Source organism: Epinephelus lanceolatus, chromosome 17 (assembly GCF_041903045.1).
Source record: "Epinephelus lanceolatus isolate andai-2023 chromosome 17, ASM4190304v1, whole genome shotgun sequence".
NCBI lineage: Eukaryota > Metazoa > Chordata > Actinopteri > Perciformes > Serranidae > Epinephelus > Epinephelus lanceolatus.
This window is the reverse complement of record NC_135750.1, coordinates 31,063,314-31,085,198: the sequence shown is the minus strand read 5'-3', so window position 1 is coordinate 31,085,198 and position 21,885 is coordinate 31,063,314. Positions and strand designations below refer to the sequence as shown.

At 39.2% G+C, this 21,885-nt stretch overlaps 1 protein-coding gene across 4 annotated transcripts; it reads right to left on the bottom strand.

The window, feature by feature from the left end:
- Nucleotides 1-922: 922 nt before the first annotated feature.
- Nucleotides 923-9,049, bottom strand: cyp1b1 (cytochrome P450, family 1, subfamily B, polypeptide 1). 4 transcript variants are annotated; one of them, XM_078160631.1, is made up of 3 exons: nt 8,874-9,049; nt 4,910-5,914; nt 923-4,082 (listed from the first exon to the last, which is right to left on the bottom strand). In XM_078160631.1, exons 2-3 carry the CDS (start codon nt 5,902-5,904, stop codon nt 3,476-3,478), a joined length of 1,602 nt encoding a protein of 533 aa, XP_078016757.1. In that variant the 5' UTR covers nt 5,905-5,914; nt 8,874-9,049; the 3' UTR covers nt 923-3,475. The 4 variants fall into 4 exon arrangements, with proteins under 4 accessions (XP_078016757.1, XP_033469791.2, XP_033469792.1 ...); XM_033613900.2 differs by having other exon boundaries at nt 4,910-5,917; nt 8,874-9,048; XM_033613901.2 differs by lacking the exon at nt 8,874-9,049 and adding an exon at nt 6,060-6,468 and having other exon boundaries at nt 4,910-5,917.
- Between the last annotated feature and the right edge of the window lie 12,836 nt (nt 9,050-21,885).

Genomic DNA, 21,885 nt, shown 5'->3' with positions numbered 1-21,885 from the left:
TGACTTCACTGGCGCTACTTCGTCTACAGATTCAATTTTGTACTTGTAAAAACTGAGAAATGGAGCATGGGGCGAGCCGTATCAGTAATCATCAACTGTAGTTTTATCTGAATTTGTCACGCACTCCGAAAAGTTGTCTGGCCGGCTGGCTGCAAGGCTCTCGCTGATAAAGTACAGGATGTTCTGGCAGGGTGAGATAAAACGCTGTGCAAGGAAAGGGATCTCCCAAACACTTCCCTTTTGTTCCCACCTGACTTGGCAACATGCCAAGACCAAGTTCACAGTGAGATTGTATGAAATGTTATGTTAATCAGCATTAAGTATGGAGTCACGCTGGTGTCAAATCTCAGACCTGTCTCCCAGACATTCTGTTTATATACAGCTAATCTGAAACAGAAAACATGTTTTGAGGGACAACGTAATGCAGAGTAAAATACATTTTCTATTAACAAAATGAGGAAATGTTGCTGATTAACGAATCTGGCAAGTCACAAAAAATGTTGATACTGAATGCTTCGGATAGGTAATCTTGCAACACACTATCCAATTGTGTTTTTTGTTAACATTTAACTGAATTCATAGTCTTTCTCTAACTTTAACAAAAGCCCCTTTTTTGCCTCAACCTAAGACAGGAGTCTGGACGCAAACCCAAGGTTCTGGTGTCAAGGTCCTGCACGTCGTACACCCAACATCCACCCCAGCCATCTCCTTCCAAAGCCTACATACTAAATGAATGTAGTTTTTTGTTACCTGAAAGAAACATCATCTCTGAACATAATCCAGGCAGTGATCACGTTGCCACAACAACATACTTATGAAAGCAGTTTAGTAACATACAGGGTTGTAGATCTTTTGAACACAAGCTTTTTTTGCCATTGTAAATGAAAAAAAAAAACAAAGTACACCAAGGAACAACAAAAGAATAGTTAAAGTGTTGGTTTATTATGAAGCTGTACAATATTTTTAAAACAACTTGCAGGAGAACCGTTTGAAGAAATACTCAGAAGAGCAACACCACAGCCGCAGTTACGGTAAGTGTAGCTGAAAGCTTAAAGTACTGTGTTGCTGCAATGAGCAGTAATGAATGGCTTTTATTGCGCTCATCCAATTTGTATAGTTCTACATAAGAAGCATATGAGGTAAAGACATGGTAAATTTTTGGATTTCAGGTATTTCTCAGCCCTGTCAGGAACAAGTTAACTTTAAGCAATGGAAGTTTTAATTTATCATGTGGTGACAAAAGCTATTTTGAACTGAGTTTTCTTCTGCTGCACTGTACACCACAGAACTGCACATAATACATGATTTACAATTTTTTATGACATGATGAGCTTGTGGCAGCACTCCAATTCTTATGTTTAACTTTGACAAAACCAGTATGTAGAAGTTAAAGGGACAGTGTGTAGGATACTTCTCCCGTTTAGGATTCCCTCAGTGTTTATTATTCAGGGAGTTTTAACTGGAAGCTGAATTATTCGCAGATGTCTCTTCCTCTCCGACAGAAATGGACCTGGTGATTTAAACTCATAAAAACACAAAATAAAGCAGTTACACATTACAAATCAGTGTTACTCCAATGCTGCTTGTCACGGAGGGGTTGCTAACTAAGGTGGCTGACGTGAAAACACCAGTGACCCTATCTAGAGCTAGAGATAGAGATAATAATGGCTAATTCTAATGTAGCGAAAAGGCAACAGTTCTTCTTATTATATAATATTCCATCTCTGTGAAGATGTCCCCCCAAAATCCTGCACACTGCACCATCAACATGTTAGAATTTGGTTTACTGAGGAAGCATGGTTCATACAAGGCTTTTCTGATCTTACCAACAGATGTGCCATCAGTGGTGCAGTTTCACACAGATTATGCTTTTACTTCTGGAGGATCATCCTGGAGCATCATACTTTAGTTTGTCTTGGAAAGCTGCACGTCAGGTTTGGCGTTTCACAGGGCTCCATCAATGGATATGTTGTGATTTACTAAGACATTCAAATAACTAACCAGGTCTGTTAACACTTGCCTAAATTTACTTACTATTTCAAAAATAAATCAGAGTTACTCAGCTGCAAAATGCTTCATCAGTTGGCCAACAAATGCTGAAATCCAAGACTTTACAGTAAGTGCATTAGTCTCTCACGCTGAGGCAGCAATAAGATGAGTGTACAAAAAGAAATAAAATCATGTCCCCCAGTGTCCCAGCCCTCATTTTGACAGCATGGATATCCCTGCACATAAAACAACATGAAGAAAAAACGATTTGGTTACTGGCATCTTGAGCGTGGAATTTAAAATGACGGGGGGTAAAAGGTTTTCCATAGAGCAGCATTCTACGACATTCAACCAAAAACCTTTGTGAGTAACAAAAACAAGAGAAATAAATGACTAAATAACACTGATCTAATATTAGTCTTTTCATACTTGCACTGGACAGCAGTTCACAGACACAAGCAGCACTTGCAGCAGGTCTGTTTGGTGTACCCTTCCCCTCCTTTGCCTTATCCTCTTCAAACAGTATCTACAGTAGCTTGTGGAATATATTAGATGACTTTTCGTTTCAACAGTATTTGACACCTTTAATAGGCCTTATTATTGAGTAACAAAGCATTTACACTGTCCATGAATAAGTACATTGGTACTGAACATTTTATTTTGGTAGACATAAGGCTAAAGGGCCATTGCACTCCATGAGCTTATTCGCCTGTTCACGCAGAATCACTGCATTGGTCACAAGTCTGACCTTAGGTGGCACATTACCTTTGTCACATAAAAATCTCCACTTTTGATTGTTTACCTCAAAATATCGCACATTTTGTATGTTGTGAGACGTTTCATATCTCATTAAAAAGAGTTTGAAACCCTTATTTACAAGAAAAACATTTAAATTGGAGCCAAATTAAAAGGATTTCTGAAAAGCTGACATTTCTGGAGATATTTGTTTTAAAATCTGACAACAAAAATATTATAGAAAACATGACAACACTGATGTCGATGTAAGCTTGATGGTTTCTACCTTTTAACCAGTTCTTGCAGCAACAGCATTCACACTAAAATCACAAGGGTGGGTTACAGCAGCTTTTCAGGCTTCTGTAACTCCTGTCTGGTTGATCTCTAGTGATGTGCAGCCAACTGCAGTCCTCCACCTTGATGAATCAAAAGAAGCTAATTGCTAAGTGATATGTCAGATTGTGTTTGATGTTGTAGTAGACCAGATTGATCCCAGGTGAACTGCTGGTCAAGTCAGACATGGCATGTATGCACTGCGCCGTGTCTCCTGTGAAACAAATGCCACATCTGTTCCCTCCCTGCACTATAATACTTAAAAATGAGCGAGTGATCAGTGTTTAGATTTTAGCCTGAGATTTCAGCTTATAAATATAGTTTTCAGAACACAAACATGAGCTATAGTTCATAAGTCTTTTGTGTTTCAGCCTTCATTTTGCTTTTTGATTGTTACTGTTTTGATTTAGGTCTCTGTTTATGTGTCCAACGAGGGCTCTTCCTTGACCTCCTCAGGGACGGCCTGCCTGGCAGCTGCATCCAGCAGCTTCATATCATCCCGCAGAGTCACTGCTATGGAATAAGCATGCGGTTTCAGAGTCAAACCATAGTTGAAGTCCAGCTTGACTGGCCTGGATGGGTCCACAGTGATGTTGCACTGGTGTGCGATCAAGGCCATGAAGAGGAACAGCTGCAGCTTTGACAGCTCCTCGCCGATGCACCGCCGCTTGCCCATGGAGAAGATAAGCACGGTGCTCGTCAGGTCCTTGTTCAACGCTCCGTTCTGATCCAGGAAACGCTGGGGGTCAAAGACCTCCGGGTGGGACCACAGAACCGGGTCATGGTTGATGGACCACTGGTTGATGAAGACGACCGTGTCCTTTGGTATGGGGTAGCCACTGAGGGAGGTGTCTGTGGTGGTGGAGTGGGGGATGGTGAGCGGGACAAAGCTGGTGTAGCGCATCACCTCGTAGATGAAGGCCATGATGTAAGGCAGCTGCAGCTGGTCCTCAATAGAAGGCAGTCGGCCACGGTCTACCACTCTGTCCACCTCCTGCTGGAGACGTATCTGCATCTCAGGATACCTATGTTCACAGGTGAGATCTACATTTTAGGTGACAGCTTCAATGATGGAGATTACACCCGTTTGTTTTCATTTTATTTAATGATATAGTAACTGAGCATAGGTGTAGATTTCCATGGAGGTCCACAGGACAGGTCCCCTCAATATTTACTGCATTTGTCTTTCACAGTAAAAACATTTAAGTAGCAGCAGTTTTTACTCTGATGAAACTAAAGACATTAACAGCATAAGTTGAAGCAGAAAAGGCAGAAATGGGTGCATAAAAATACACCAGAATGCTGTTAATTTAGTGTTTGATGCTCAAAATTTACTGGAACAGGTCAACCAAAACTCTCATGTCATACACGTTGAAACAAAATCTTGCATGTGAGCCACCATCTGTTAAAAAAACTCAACCTGACATTTAGTAACCAAAGAAATGATGCATGGAGACATTTATTGAGCACTTTACACACTGTTATAGATAACTATTACAGAGGTACAATTACAATAAAAGAAAAACAAACAGTGGCTCAGGGCGTTATATTACACCAGCCTACTGATCAAGGCATTAGGCGCTGATGGGATTAAACAATCAAGCTAGATTAGAAAATGAACTTGTGTAAAATCTGATCTCTCTCACTGGTGTTGGTGTGTAGTTTCAGCTCTTTATGTTTCATGCTGCCAGTACCTGCCTGTGTCTCAGCTCCCCCACTGGGCTGGGTCAAGTCTGTACAGCTTTGGTGGCAGGATGAGGAGCAACTCTGATTTATTATCTGGTGTTGTTTGCTATTATAATGTATAGTGTCAGAGCATTCAGATTAATTATTACACGATACAGATTCTTACTTGACAAGTATGAGGATGATCCACTGCAGGGCAGTTGACAGAGTGTCTTGACTGGCTCCAAAGATGTCCACCATAGTGGGAGGCACATAGTCCTTCTCTGCTGAGAGCGCTGATTTAACTCTTAGTTTGTCCATCGCCACTATAAAAGCATCTGTCATGTCTCTGATGGTGTTTGACTGGATTGTTTTTCTGTGTTGGATAACTTTGTCTTGAACAAACGTGCTAAACTCCACGTTGAGCCTCTTGAAGTTTTCAAAAATGGTTTTGACAGGGTTGGGGAAGTACTGAAGCCAAGGCATCACATCCACTATGCTCCCTGCTCCCACTGTCTGGGTGAACTGATCATTCCTGCCCACCACCTGCCGAAACTCCTCGTCCTCATGGGAGTACCTGTTCCCAAAGCACACCGCGCTCATTATGTTGGCAGTGGATACCACGAGATATGCCATGGGCTGAAAGTATTGCTGCTCCTTGGTTTTCTCCACAAACAGCTTCAGCAGCTCTCTGACCTCGCAGATAATGTGGTGCTCGAATGTCTTTTTGGTGTGCGGGTTCCCGGTTGAAAACATCCGGACAGTGGACTGAGCCACTCTGCGGTGCATCTTCCACAGCTCCGTCATGGTGCCAAACGCGAGGCTCGCGCCTTCGGAGATGTACTGGAAGGAGGTGAAGTCCGGTCTGCCGGCAAAGTCGGGGCCCTGCTTGACCAGCGCCTGTTTGATGGAGTCACCATTCAGCACCACCACGGTCCGAGAGCCCAGTTTTACCTGGAAGACGTTGCCGTACTTTTTGGCCATGCGCGTAAAATACAGGTGCGGGGCGTTGCCAAGTTGCGGAGCGTTCCCGACGACCGGCCAGGCGAGCGGACCGGGCAGGCAGGGGAGCGACCGCTGCCGGAGCCAGCGCCACAGGTGGAGGGAGAACAACAGAGTCACACATGCCAGTAACACAGCTCTTGGAGTCGCCGGGTTAATCCCCTCCAATGTAAAATCCATGATGGGGAGCCTGCTGGGAAATAGGATATCATTTTTAAATGCATATAGGCCTAATATTTAAGATTTAAACCACGTGGTAAGGTGGGTAGGCTTGTGAGATTAAATGTAAAATAAAAAATGAATTTAAAAAAAACAAGCAGGAGATGGTTAAATACCTGCCCATGTCCTTGGTTCATCAAAAAGATAGCAGCCTTTATCCAAAATATTTAATGCTGTTTCTGAGATCCCACTTCAAGTGTGTTCATCCAAACTGAATGGAAAGACTAATTTTTTTAAAAAAATCTTTAAACCTATTAGCTTTTCAGTCTTCCAGTCTGTAGAAAAGCAGTCTGATGTAAAGAGTCAAGTGTTCAGCCTGTTGTGCATGCACAGAGTGTGTGTGTGTGTGTGTGTGAGAGGGAGCTCCCTGCTCTCTGTCCGCAGCCTGCCCATGCTTTGAAGCCCCACCGCACCAGCTGAAGTCATTTATCCCCAAACAGCGCAGCATCACGGCCCGTCAGCCTCTGTGTGTGTGTGTGTGTGTGTGTGTGTGTGTGTGTGTGTGTGTGTGTGTGTGTGTGTGTGTGTGTGCGTGCGTGCCCTGGCTTTGTTACAGTGGGCAGGTTTGTTGCAAAGGATGTCACCCCACCCTCCCACCATCACCACCTCCTCCACCCACCTCTCTCTCTCTCTGTCTCTCTCTCTCTCTCTCTCTCACTGTCTCTCTCTCCCTCTCTCAGTTTACTTTCTCAACAGGCACCGTGCTTTATTGTCCGACCTGTAACCTGGAGCGTTTAAAGGAGATAAACTAGGTGACAATAACTGAGGTTATTGGGTAATCGTTTAAAGAGAGCAATAAAGTAGGACTATGCAAGCGCCTTTAAACATTTAAACTATTTAGAATGTTTTATCACTAGAAATTATTATTAGTATTACTATTACTATAATTATTGTTATTATTATCATTATTAGTAGGCTATTATTATTATTATTATTATTATTAATATCATCATTATTTATTGTAGTGAATTGTTATTGGTGATATCGCCTATTAGTATCAGTACAAACCAACTTGTTTCAAAATTGTTAAAAAAAAATCCCAACAACAACAAACCAACAAACGACAAATTCACGTTTATTATTTTTATTATTAATATTTTATTATAGTTATTATAATTATTATTATTATTATTATTATTATTATTATTATTATTGGGGGTAGTGGTGGTGGTGGTGGTGGTGGTTACATAGCCTAATTGTATCAGTACAAACAAACTTAATTTAAAATTGTTAACACATGTTAAACATGTATTTCATAATAACAATAATTATTATTTATTATTTTATTAAGTATTTTATTAAGTTTATTATTATTATTATCATCATTATTTTTATTTTATTATTATTATTATTATTATTATTATTATTATTATTATACATTTTAATAATTTATTTTTATCATTGTTAATGTAATTTGTACACCATATCAACATGCAGATTTCTGAAACAACGAGGCTTGAAGTCAAAGCGCTTGTAACAACGTGCGTCGCAGCCCGAGGGAAGGTAACACCCGACAAGTCAGCGGAGTTCAAACCATTTAAAATAAATTATACAGCTCAAAACCAATGTAAACATCAATATATATCTGCAGCTTTGACGTCGGTGTGACGACACAATTTCGATGTATACACAGCGCAATTTAGAAGATAGAAGAGATTTAGATAGATTCCACCAAAAAAAAAAAAAGATTCTACAAGTCTTCCCTTCAGAGCCGCACGGTATGTGGTATCTGGACTGAAAACAAAGACTCTCTCCGCACTTGGCTGTGTTTGCTCTGCTGCCACAGCCTCAAGCTGCTTTAATGAAATCATAATTGAGGGTGCGCTTTCCCATCAAGCCACCAGGAGGAGGCGAACCCCGCGTTCTCACTCATTAAATGCCCCTAATTAACAAGCATGCTGAACATGAACATCAGACCTGCTCCTGCACAACACTGCAGCCTGTACGTCTCAGTTCATTCTTCATACTGTAGGCACTGCTAATGTAGGAGGCAGTTTGGAAATGTCCCACTAAATCTTAATCAAGACAGATGGATAATAATAATAATAATAATAATAATAATAATAATAATAATAATAATAATAGGCTAATAAAAAATAATAAAGAAGCCCCTGGTCAAGGTTGGATGATAATAAGGATTGAGCCCGTCTCTTTCCTCCTAACTATTTATCGGGGTGCAGACCTGCTTCATCATTTTAGAGGACACGAATGAATGTGTACTAGCTTTCCTGCCCGTTTGTTTGGATGAGTTTTTCCTTTAGTGTGCGGGTGTCTGTCCTCTGCTCTGGCCTCCGTGCCCAGGTCTGGTGGTTGGGATGTGATTCGGGGATCCAGCTTCAGCACCGCGGACAGCGGCTCAGATCAACCCGCTGATGTCCTCTGACCCTCAGCTTCTCCTCGGAGCTCCAGCCTCTTTTAGTTTGTTTACAAATACCACCACATATGATGCCACCGATTATGTGTTTTCGTAAAAGAAATAAATAAATAGTCAAAGTGAAAACTCAAAAAGTAAAAATGTAATTGTATGAAAAATTACCTCACTCTGGTAAGACACTGAGTACCAGAAATAGTATCCTATAATTTACTCCGAATATAATGACCTTAACTTAATGTAATATTTGGGGTTCTATCATTAATCTGTTATGCTTTATGTGTCGCCTTTCTTTGCCATATTTTGGGCTAGAGTATTTCAAAGTTATGTAATTACGAAATACACGGTAAAATCAGTGTGTTATCACATTGCTAGTAGAAGAGTTTTTATACTGCATTCAAATTAAGAAACAAATGTAACCATATTATTATGATAGCTAAATGACAGGATTATACATTTCTTCCCTGTTGAAAAGTCTAAAAAAAAAAAAAATAATAATAATTAAAAAAAAAAGTAAATATATTTAGGTGAAGTGAATGTAAAGTGTGCAGACACTTACTGAGTCAGGACCCTCCAGTTGTCCTCCGCCTGAAGAACCTGTGATCTTCCTTTATTCCAGTAATGAATGAACTCCTGAGGGTGGAGGAAAGCTAGTGAATGAACAACTGGTCCCAGCCTCCCAGTTTACTGGCAGGATCCAGTTATTAGACCAACCCCAACAGGTCCCCCCAAAAAATGCTGGATGAGTTCAGATCCACTCATGTGTCAAAATACTTACATTTTCATAAACCTAGAATTACTGACACTCTATTACTGACAGAAAATTGTGTATGAAATGTTTATATTTATCTCTCTCTCTTGTGTGTGTGTGTGTGTGTGTGTGTGTGTGTGTGTGTGTGTGTGTGGTAAGTCGGTCAGACTAGTGATCCTGAACATCCCATGGTCATGAGACCTTTGTTACTCAGTAAGTCTTTGGTTTGACTTTGGTTTTGTTAGAAAACTCATGATGACTTATATTAACTCCTCAGTATAATCCATAACAGCTGAAAATCTCTTTTTTTAATTCATTCTGCCGGTGAATTAATTTCACCACAACCTTTAATTTCGTATTTCTTATTACCTTATGAAAGATAAGATGTAGAGCGTAGCATTACAGTGGGGCAAAACCTTTTTAATTCCCAGATCAGCATAAAAATAGACAACATCCTCCATCTGTAGTCTTCATTACAGTCCCGTCTGTATAGAATCTAAATTCGGTTTAGTGAAGTAGGTTTTCACATACCAAAAGAATCCCCCTCAAAAAATCAAGAGATATAGAAAAGAGGAAAATTTAAAAAAGAAAAAAAATACTATACACATTTATACAATGTATGTATGAATAAATGAAAGAGTTGTGCATTTTTTAGAAGTGTTTTTTATGTGCAAAAATGTGCAAAATAGTGTTCAAAGAATGTGCAAAAGTTCACAGTATGAAGTATAAAATAAATGTGTGCAATGTACAGAGATAACAGTCAAAGATAAGTATATGAATGTTTTTTTTTTCTTGCCTTATTTGAGAGAAAGATGCCATCGTGTACTTTGAGCTGGTGATCTACAGAAATCTGAACAAAGGTGACTGTATGTGCAGAAGTGGGTCAGAGATGCTTTAAATGTCTTCCCTTTTTTAATTTCATTTTTATTTGGAAAAGATAAAATCACAAAGTGTACAAAACTTTTTCAATATTTTAACATTAAACCCTTTTAATTTTTAATATTCATGTATACAGATAGTGGTATTTAAAAGCTGCAGTACTTGTGTCAGGAAAACTTTCAGTCCTCCACTGTCACTTCCAGGAGTATATCTGTGTATACGCTTCCACATATCAAGGTTTAACACATCTATATTCACCCACATACCCACATGTATATGACCTACATACCTTTGTGTACTATTACCTCAATCTGTCAGAATTTTCGTGTTTAACTTTGTTACATATGCCCATCCCACACTCTGTTTGAAACGCCCTGTTTATTGTTTATAACCTTTATCACCCAGAGATCTGTCTCATTTTTTAAAGATATCTGTTGCACTATTTGTCAGCCGTATAGCTGTATAGGATCTAATTAGACATATTTTTTTTTGTTATTTGTTTGTAACATAAATGTTTATAGATATCAGTGCAGCTTCATGCATTGACTCAATCACCACTAAGCTCTGTTTCTGTGTAAGACTCCTAAATATAGCCCATAAACCCACATTTGTTTGTGTTTGGATGCCGAGCCTCGAAAGTAATCCCCTCAAAGGTGCAGTAAGGTGACTTTATCTGCAGAATAACCTGTAGGGAAGACGAGCCCACACAGTGGCCTCTGCCTTGGGCCCCCAGAGCTTCTTATTGCGAGCAAGTTCAGTTTCAACACCAGTTTCCCTTCCCGCTTGACTGACAGCTCAATTGCTCATCGCGTGTGAGTGAGCATGGAGGTCAGGGAGGAGCTCAGAAAGGTGTGTACAGGTGATGATTTGCTCAGACACTAAAGGTACAGTTACATTGTAAAGTTCCAGCCTGGCAGGGTAGCGATCATGTCTGATTCCAACAACATTTCTCACATTCAGAGAATAGTTTCATACACAGGAAATCAGAGTGAGGCATATCAGGAAGTTACGTCATGTGCAAACAGGAATGATGAATGAAACGGGCCATTATTTTGATTTATGTCTGTAATTAGGGGAAGCATGCACAGGACCTCGGCAGAGCTGCGCACCTTTTACAGCACTTACGGGGCTTATCTTTCTCTCCAAATCAATGCTGTGAACTTCTGGGGAAAACAGAGGAACACAGGGGACTGCCCAAGGCTATTCTAAAGGTGCTGAGCAGTCACGCACATGTGCTTCATCATAGGGGTGACAATTGAATGGAAAGCCGCTGACAACTTCACTACACACAGGTCTACCACTGTGCGCTTGTTAGGGTTAGGCACAGAATAGAGCTGCTAACCCACCTAGATTTGGTTAAGCTTTGTAGGCAGATGCTGACGCGCCCCTGAGCTTCTTTCAAACGTGTGTGCATTTAAACACCATTGTCACATTTATAAGCCAGAGGCGAGGTGTTAGAGGTTTGTAATTTGACAAATATAACTGATAAAACTCATTGACCACATGCACGTGGAAGACAAAAAATGAAAAATACAATATTTAGTGTTAATTTAACTTTACCCTTTAAAAAACACTAAAAGCGAGCCTCATAGCTCAATATGTGGAGATTTCAGATTATAGAAATTTACATTTATGCACTCCAGTGCACGCAAGAAGAACATGAATACAGGGTGTGCATAATTATACACACACTTTTCTGATTATGTAACAGCTATGATCCATTATTTATATTACATTGCCTTAGGTGAGGCAAATGGAGGTAATATGTATTTTATCAACAGCTTTAAATATGTTAGAGACTTGAGAAGAAAATAAACACACAAATACAACACAGCACCTCTTGGAAAAGGATTTAACCTCTACAGTAATTTAATCACGCACAGAGGCTAGGAGAGTTTTTCGAGGAATAAGACGACTGTCAGGGCCCAGACTTTGCCAGACCATTGTAAAATAATTTAAAGAAGCACTTATCAATAATTTTATTTCAAAATATGCAAAATGTGAGAGGAGTAACTTGTCATGACAACCCCACAGAGCACTGTCAGCTGGCTCTGCAAAGTGTTCTGTCATCTGTCAGATCATTTGTTTGGTTATACAGCATGCTACTTTAAAGCTCTTTAAAGCAAAAAAAGCTCTGATAAACTGGGGAGGCTCTGGGCAATTGTAACATGTCAAATCGCACCAATCAGAAACAAGACAGAACCATGAAACCCATTTTGCAAGTGAACTGTGATGATCCCTCTCTGCCTGCTAAAAGACAAACTGATGTTTATATATTTGTATAATTATATGATTAATTACACTGTTTGAATTAAACTGGAATTTATTTTTTGATGGATATTAAATTGTTTTAACTATATCTATATTCTGAAATTTTATTGTGGTCCTTGGTATTTATATGAAGGTATTACATGTGTTGTTACAGTCGCCCCTGTACATGTAATCTACATCTAATGTTTTAATCAATATTGTGACTCTAACATTGCTTATTAAAATGTTTGATCACTGTTGACAAGTAAACACAGACACAAGATACAAAAATGTATCTCAATACTTCAAGAGGTTTTTGAGTCATGAAATCAAAACTAAAAAGTGTTACAATTGGCCCCAGTCTCCCCTATGCTACCTGTGTGGCACCAAACAGCAGACAGATAATGTTAGTGAGTAAATGGTGAACATAGTGGAGCATTTAGCTGCTACTAAGCCTGATGTTTATTCTAAAGAGATGGTGAAGACCAAATTAGAGCTAAAAGGAGAGTGAGCACTGGACTGACATGTAACAGATGAATATCCCATTGGACCAAAAGCCTATTTCTCCATCAACCTGGTATCCCAAAAACACTTGCCCATTGCTTAGCCCGTTTTACCAATAATACACTGACCGCCGATTCAGTTTCCTAGCGGCATTTGAGCCACCAAGGTGTTTTTATCAACCCTTCACTACATTTCCCAGCGGCATTTGACCTGTGTGTTTTTAGCTGACCTGTCTCTGTCTTTTCATTGGCTTTTGTGCCACCAAACGTGGATGTTTTAATTCAAAAACATATTTTCCTAACCTTAACCAAGTGGTTTTTGTGCTTAAACCTGACCACACATTCACCACAGCATTGTTAAGAAGACATCTCAATGTATCTGCCACAAAGTAATCTACAACTGTATAATGGCTTACAGAAACATACAATGCCAACATTTTCTCTTGTGATTGGGTTGTCTGACTGCAGGTAATGTGCATTTTCAGAGAAACGGGATTGCAGAGAATTTAGTGTTTGTTCTTAGGATAATGGGCTGTCTGAGAAATGGACTTTTGGTCCAGTGGGACATTTTATGAATGAATGGGGCTTCGGAAATTTGGGTCATCAGCACAATAGGCAGTCCCTGTACTGCTGCCCCCAAGTGGCCGAAAAAGTCAATAATGCTGCTTTAAAGTACATAAAGGTTCTCTGAACTAACAAATCTTAGCATACTTTGCTAACAGGGAAATTCCATCATCCTAGACAGCAAACAGTGCAAGCACTCCTTTGTTCTGCTGCCCCCAAGCAGCCAAAAAAGACAAAAAAAGCCTAAAACAGATCAATTAAAGTTGAAATTAACCATCAAAGACATTTCAAGAACCCTACCTGTACTGTATGTACCCTAAATATATATGAGTTGACAAATGCTGCTGCTTGGCATTTAACTCAAAGGGAACACTATGAGCGGTCTATGCTTCAAGGGTAAAGTCCTTTTGTGTACTGCTTTTCTAGTTTCACCATGCGTAGCATTTAACAGACAGGAAAATATATCTACAAATAGACATGCATACACACACATGCAGAAATACAGAAAGACACACACACACACACACACAGACACACACATCAGGACTGTCTGTATGGTTCCGTCTTGTTAATTACTTTCCATTAGAGATGAATCGACCTGCCGCTGTGTGATTGGTCTGACTACCACCAAACCGAACTGTCATCTGGCTTGGCGATGAATCAGGGAGAGTTGAGCGCTGGGGCAAACCCTTTTACTTTGGTCCGACCGCGAGCGCCTCATTACGACTGAATGACCCCAGTGACTCCAAATGTCAAACTGTCCCACAACAACTCTCCCCCCGACTCTCACCCCAATATTTCCCAGAAGTCCACAAATCCTGTATTTTTTTTTTCTTTACCGACTCAAAAAAAACCCTCCACCAGCCCTCCATCTAAGTTCATGAGAATGATGCTAATGAGTGTTTCAAGTATCCTAATGACCTTGCAGATTAACTGAGTGCTCATTGAGGTACCTCTATCTGTATGGGCTTTTTTTTGTCCGGCCAAGTGCTTCGGAGGCCCTTGCCAAAGCGTAGTCAGCAGCCCGTGAAGGCGTCTCCCCTCCATTCTCACACTAAAAGGGCATTTTCCCCCTGAATTCTGAAACAGCATGCACATCAGATTTTTTTGTCTTACTAGAGGGAAACTTTTTCAGGGGTCTGTGGAGTCCAGTTGAACTGTTTGCACTTCACTGGAAAGAATGGGAAGCTTACGTGTTCAGCCGCATGACTGCGTTTTTCAAATCCACGCCAACTGAGAAAAGCCTTGCCCGCTTCCGTCCTTGTAACTGTTGTCATCATCATCAGTCTTTGTTTTTATTGGCCTAATTGAAGAGACTGACAAGAAGCCCATGGAAAATAACCAGTGAATAGCTTTTAATAAAGGCGGAGGTGTTTTGTGTTTGCGGATTACTGTGTTACAGGAATGATATGAGGATTATGTGAAAATGAATGTTGATGACAAGTTTGATCATGACCTCACATTTAAAAATTTGGTGAAGATTCTTTTTTTTTTTCTCTTTGTGAGTTTTGTCCCAAGTGGCATCCAGCGAGTGCTGCTCCAAACAGCGGTGTGCTTACAAGTGTTCGTTTCCTGCAGGAAACTATGAACCGAGTAACCTCAGAGGCACAAATCACATCTGATGTTAGTGCATACTGTTCATATATAAACGCAAATTCCACCTTGCACGCAAAACACACACATCTGTGCTCACACACACAGATGAATGCAGCAGAAAACAGAGCACCAGAAGCTGTCACTTCTCCTTCCCTTGCCTGATGAGCCCTAATCTTATCTAGTCTCTGCATGATGACAGTGCTGCTATTCTAACCCAAACCAGGTCTGTCATTAAAAGTCACTGAAGCTTAGTTGTCTCCCCCCTTGTGTTTATCTCTTTCCCCCTGTGAGAGGTCAAAGGTGAAGCAGCGCTCAAAGGGAGGCTAGGCCTCTCCTCAGCGACCCCCTCCCCGGGCCTGTCTTTGGTGTTTTTACAAGAAAGTAATGATGACGGACAGTCATGCACGATGGGCTGTGGCCTGCAGAGGTGGAAGTCACGCGAGGTGCTGCGTCTTGTCCCAGGCAGAGTTCCTATCTACCATATGAACCCAAGCAGTTTGAAGAAATAGAGAGTAGGGAGGCGTGATGTGATGAAGTAATTAGCCCAGCAGAGAGCTCAGGGGCACCATGATCTCAGGACGGAGAACTCCTCACATTATACAAACTGTCTGTCTTGGAACATGCAGCAAAAACAAAGCCTTGTTCTCAGTCAAAAACACCAACTTATTAAGAGATTCTAAAATAAAATGCTTTAAAGTTTTATTTCAGTGATTTAGTTTTGAACATCCTTAATATCAGGAGGCTCACCAGAGACATTTTTTTTAAATGGTCAAAATCAAAGCAGCACAGGCTGAAATATCTAAACGTTTAGTCCCTAATATGTGTCAAGCTCCCAAAACACTGGATCTTACATTTCCCATAATGCAACTCAGTAGCATCTTTGCATTATAGTGGTGCAGGAACGATACCTAAAACCTGGAAATGAGTTAGCATTTAAGCACCCCCAGTTCCCTGGTCTCAGAGTCAGTGGGTTTTTTTAATGGGTTTTTGGTTAGATGCCTGAGATAAGGTCTGTGGTTCACACAAGCTTAAGAGATTTTTAACATGAAGTCAGTAAATATCCCACTTTTGAATAAACTCTGTACCACCCTGTTTGTACAAGCCAGGTTAACAGGGATAAAAAGCAATAGTTTTAGTAGTGTCTCTTTGAACGAAGCAGTACAAAGACAAAAGATGTCTCTGTTATGCAAAAGCTCAGTCTTTGCATCACATTACAAACTGTTGTCTTATGTTTGTGTCTTCATGGCTGGAAAAGCCCAAACAAATCCAGCATCAGTCCTCTGAAGCATTAAACTGTGACTTATTTTGCCAGTCATGTGAAAACACAGGGTGTATAAAATGCCCAGCCACAACTGAGGGGTGATCTGATTCCAGTGCTCAAGAAAATGGATGTTGCAGGCAGAGTGGTTGTTAACATTGGACAGACTGCGGTTCCTTTTTTATGATGCTTCTCAGTGTTTTTTTATAGGATGATCATCATTAGTGTAATAAGAGGGTCAGCTCACAGGTATTCTTCTGTATTCTGAGCTGTTTTCTCCGGACACCAGTATCGGCTCCACGCCTTTCTTCAGAGATACCCGTCAGCTGTTTTTCTGACTGTATGCTGACACTTACCCGACTTTGCTTTCCGATGGTTCTTCTGCCAGACATCCTGGATAACAACACTGGAACAACATCCTGAATAGCAACACCAGGGGGAAAAAAGGCAGAGTGAATTGTTTTGGTTTAACACACCTCCACAGAGTTATGATGAAGATACAGGAAACTATGACAGTCCATGTCGTTCTATTGAAACACCTGGGAATAAATAAACCATCGATCACACTGGGACACTGGACAAACATCTGTTGGAAGTAAGACCAGCATTGACAGAGACTATGTTTGGTACTGTTTACTTGATTGTATTTGTTTAAGCTTTGTGTTTTAATTATTAAATGAGCTGCTTGCCGTCATCATAAAGTAGATTGTATTCATCCTTGGAGAGATGTTGCATGAGCATGTTTTTTGGATGATGAAGGTGATCAAAGAAGTATGTTTTTGCTTTTCTTGAAGGACCTTTTAGAGCCGGCACTACTCACTAAATGATATAAACAGTTGTTCAGGGCCCACTTGAAAAGATATTTTTTACGAACACCTGACAATAATTAAATAAAAATCAAATTTAATAAACACTGACACAGTTTGCCATTTTGCAAACAAATACTGACAAAACAATAAGCTCAGAGATGGTGAAAATGGACAGTTCAGGCAGGCTAAGTAAGTAGTTTACTGTCTACTACCAAATAAGCACAAATTCTGTGGTTAAAAATACAATAAAATAAAGTTTTGCTGTTGCAACAGATATGATAAGTTAAACAAAATTAATGAAGAGCACAGGAAAAAAAACTGGGATAAGTATCTTTACCAGTGAGGACGTACAATAGCCATATGTCTGTCCTTATGTGCCTGCATGGTGGATGTTTCGACCAGTTTGGAATTTACTGTGTCAACTACAAATGATTACAGCACAGGAGTTCTCAACCTTCTGAGACTCAAAACCTGCCTCTGATAGTTAAAAAATGTCCCACCTTCATAAAACACGACAAAGAAAGGAGAAACAACTGTGTAAGTATATCTTATGTCACTTTCAGCTGTAATAATTGCATAAATATTCTGCTTACCCTCAGTGAGACACTTCAGCTTGCTTCTGGGAAAAATGTCTCACTGTTGAGAGTGGTATTGACTGAATTTTGCATGCAGCTGCCTCCCCCAGTAACTTTCAGCACATATCCAGAGTGCTAGAGATAAGCTCCTTTGTGATCATACAAGGTTTCTTGCTACAAGCTACACAAGCAGCAGCCACATAGCTAGCTTTCAAAGTAGCTGCTGACTGGGTTGTGTGATGAATTTCTGTTGTCCTTTTTCTATAGGAAATATTTTTTTGGCCTCTCAACACATCCCAGGTGCTTTGTGTTTCTCTTTCAGCTTCGGTGGTTTTAGCGCCTCATTTGACAGGATTTTACAACATGCAACACACTGTGCTTTCAGCTCTGCATCACTGAGCCAGTATGGGTCCAGATTTAATGAAATGATGAAGAAATTTAAAAATCTGTGACATCATCACAATGTGAAGTCTTGAGCAAAGCAGAAACCTGCAGGCGGGACCAGTGGGAGAAACAGTACTGCACATATTTAGTGGGCTGCATACCGCGGAAGTAAACCCAGAAGCTAGAAAACTTTTTTGGCGTATGCACTAGGCAAGCAACTCCACTGGAATGAATAGCCACCATGATGGCGTTCGGTATATGGTTATGGGCAAAACATGTTTGTCTCTACTTGATGATGTGTCGTGATTGGTGCCATGATATTCAAACGTAACTGGTCACTGAAAATATTCATTTGAATTTGACGTTTTATTTATATAAAGTCTTGAGTACATTTTAATATGAGTATAACTAGCTTTGTAAACTACCAAAAAATAATAATAGTTATTCAACTAGTTGAAGTACCTCCATTGCTCACTAGATGGTGTTCTGGTGGGACACAAACTAGGCTACATGTTTTGATGTACAATTCTTATTAGATTTGTGTGGACATTTTATATGGGTATGTTTCACATTTCTGAAATTTAATATTTTATAATTTTTATTTTTGATTAATGGATTTAGTTTATCAACATGTGTAACAACCTACCTCCAGGAGCACTACTGGAGTATAGGAGAAGGGGAGCGCACCCGAAAACAACCACCTCAATGCTGGTAGTGAGTTTGGATTAGAGGACAATTAAAGTCTTTTGCATCTGAAAGAGTAAGTAGTCACATTACAAATTGTAGGTTCATCAACCTCCACTGCTGTTGTTGCAGTGCAACACTGATATGAAGGAAGTAAATCTAAAAATCCAAATCAGTGTAAATTTCTTTGCATTCATTTGATTCCCAATCAAGACACTCTAGTCACAGTTGCTTTACTTTGTTAATATAGACATCAAAACTGTTTTGAAATGCAAAACTGGAATTTTAAATGTTATCAAAAATGCAATCAATCGCAATATTGAAAAAATAATCATTTGACAGCCCTATATTTCACTTGTTACTAGAAATATTGCCCTTTTCTTATTAAAAAATGTATTTAAACAGTGCAACTTTTGTCTTTCTTTCTTGTTTAATTACTGTACCAGACTTTTCACAATATTTTTAGTTATTTGTAATAAACGTTTGTTCCTCACCATCTTTTTCTTTGGGTCACATTCCTTCTACTTTCAGACTTCTTACATATGAAGACAGACAGTAAAAGATTCAGCCCTTTCCAGTAAGAAAATTATAGTAAACCATGCACTAAACTTTAACTAGGTTAAGCAAAGGGCCCTGAGAAGTACCATTCATAGGGTTAGTGGGTAATAGACAAATACTGTACTTACTGTAGTCTATTTAAAGACACTGTTGCTGCTGATAGGATCCACTAGTCTTTACTTGCTTATTTGTACATTTTACATTTAAGCTCCTTACCTACAAATAATAACTCTTACGGATATATTTCAAATACATGCTATATGTGTGTATGCCGACTCTGGACACAAACAGTTTGAAACACTCCTCTCTGGCAGGAGGCTGCAGCCCATCAGGACCAAAAACTCATGCCACAAAAAAATGTTTTCCCATCTGCGGCTGGCCTCATCAACAAGGACGGGACCCCGACAGATTCTAGGTTTTTTAATATTTCTGATATATATTTTTCTATTCTTTGTCTCTGTACCAAAACATTGAAGCAAATTCCTTGTATGTAAAAACTTAGTAATAAACCAGATCCTGATCTGATTCTCTAACTTGAGTTTACAGATTTAATTTTTTAATACTGCTCCAGTCAGCTAGTAGTTTCCATTGATTTCCGTATGCCATAGACAATTCTAATGGTAGACTCTTGAGACAGTGAGTTGTCTAATCAGTCAGTGAATATCAAGTCTGCAGTATTTTTGTCAAAGTTGTATCATTAACAAAGCGGTGCAGACCTTTAAAAAATCCTCTGCAATTAAACAGCATTATTACCTAGTTCAGATAGTGTAAGATTTAGAAACTGATTTCAGACTTTCAGATAGCTCAGGCAAGTTTTACACTAAGAGATAATCACATCGTATAGAATTGAATAGAAACCAATGGATCACTTGAATAGCTGATAAAGTACATCCAAAAATCCAAAACACAAATGCAAAATGGAGAGATGTTGGTTTTGGTCCTTGAACAATCAGATTTTTTCAAAGATGATTCTGTGATTGTTTCTTAAATCAGCTCACACAAAATGAGGTTGTGTGCAGTTCATTGAGGACATTATATGGCAATGAGTCTTGCAGGAGGAAGAGATCCCTCCCTTATAGTCCCATAGAGAGTCTATTCAGGCTCTGAACTGTATGTCCTTAGCTTATTGTTTCACAGGAGGATTGGTATTTCCTCTGGGCCTGTGGTTGTTGCTGAAGCTGCATTCACAGTCCATCAGATAGTGTCATATGGAGGCTGATGAGGTCACTTAAGGTTTTTTTTCTTTTACCGGCACCAGGTAAACACTCGGTTTGTCATTTTTGATTTAATTTCTCCTCTTTTCTCTGCTCTTTTATTACTATTATTATTATTATTATTATTATTATTATCAGTATTATTATTAGAAATGGCTCAGAATGACTGGATGGACTGTGGGCTGAGAGAAACTAGAGAAATCATGACTTACAAATCGTACTCCAGTGCAAAAGCATAATGAGCTGAATAAAAATGTTTCAAGTCTGGAGATGATTATGATTATATTTGTCACTATATTATTATTGCATGATGTGCACAACTGAGAAATAGCAATGCCTTTGTCTATGTTTTCACTAATCTTAATTAAGAGTAATTACAAAAAAAACCCTTACATAAAGTAGATTTCTTCCTCAATAATTTACTGTCTTCATTTTTACTGTATGTCTCTGTCTTACTTTGTATAATCTTTTACCTGCTTATATGTCCCTGCACTTGACTTTATACGTCATCACCTTATTACACAATAAAAGAGGTAAAGGGGAGGTTAAACTCAGGCCCCTCCTTAACCACCTTGTACAGCATGAGGACTTTCTTATTTTTTATTTTATTTTAAATATGTGAACTTCTTATCTGGGCATCATACAGTTATTACAGAGTCTCTGTGAATAGATAAATAAATATTGGCCACATCATTTGCATCATATGTGAATGTCCTTATATTTACCAATTTAAGAAAACAACAACATACCATTGGAAAAAGGCAAACAGCAAATTACACACCCTGCAGGTATATGTTATTACTGTGCCGATAGAAAGGAATGACTCCCACTGGTAACATAGACACTGTTTTGTAAAGATGAGTCAGATACCAATGAGCAATTTCACATGCTCAAACAAAAAGACTTTTTTTAAGTTGCTTTTTTTTAATATAATTTTTAACACCAGAAATTAAGCCATAATATCATAACATATCATTCAGTTTTAAATTACATCTTAAATTACATCTTAACCTTTATACAGTATAGACTGTGGATCAAAAAAATCTAAGTTATTGTACAAATGATAACTAATTGAGAAGAGTGACGGAAAGACATGGGTGGTCCGTTGCACTGGGAAAAAAAAAACATGAAGAGAAATAAATACCAGTGTGTAATATGTTGCTTTAACCTACAGTGGAAACAAACTACTTCCTCTCCACCCACATCCCCCTTCCCCCCTAAAGACTGAAAACCCAGTACAGAAATAAAATAGAGTCCCAGTGGATCTGATTGTATTGAAAGAAGGAAGGGTGGAGGGATACAGACAGAGCAACACAGCAAAATATACCTTATCATCTGAGCAGAAAAAAACAAACATACACGTACACGTTCTGTTTTTAATTTGCTTTATTTGACCAAAAATAATTCATCTGCTGGAGGCATTATTAAACAGACAGTGCATGCTGAAATTTAATTATTCAATCCATATTTATTAGTGCAATCTCACTATCTTTACATTCAAGTTTAAAAACTGTTAGTATTAACCTAGGTTAGAGATGGTGTGTGA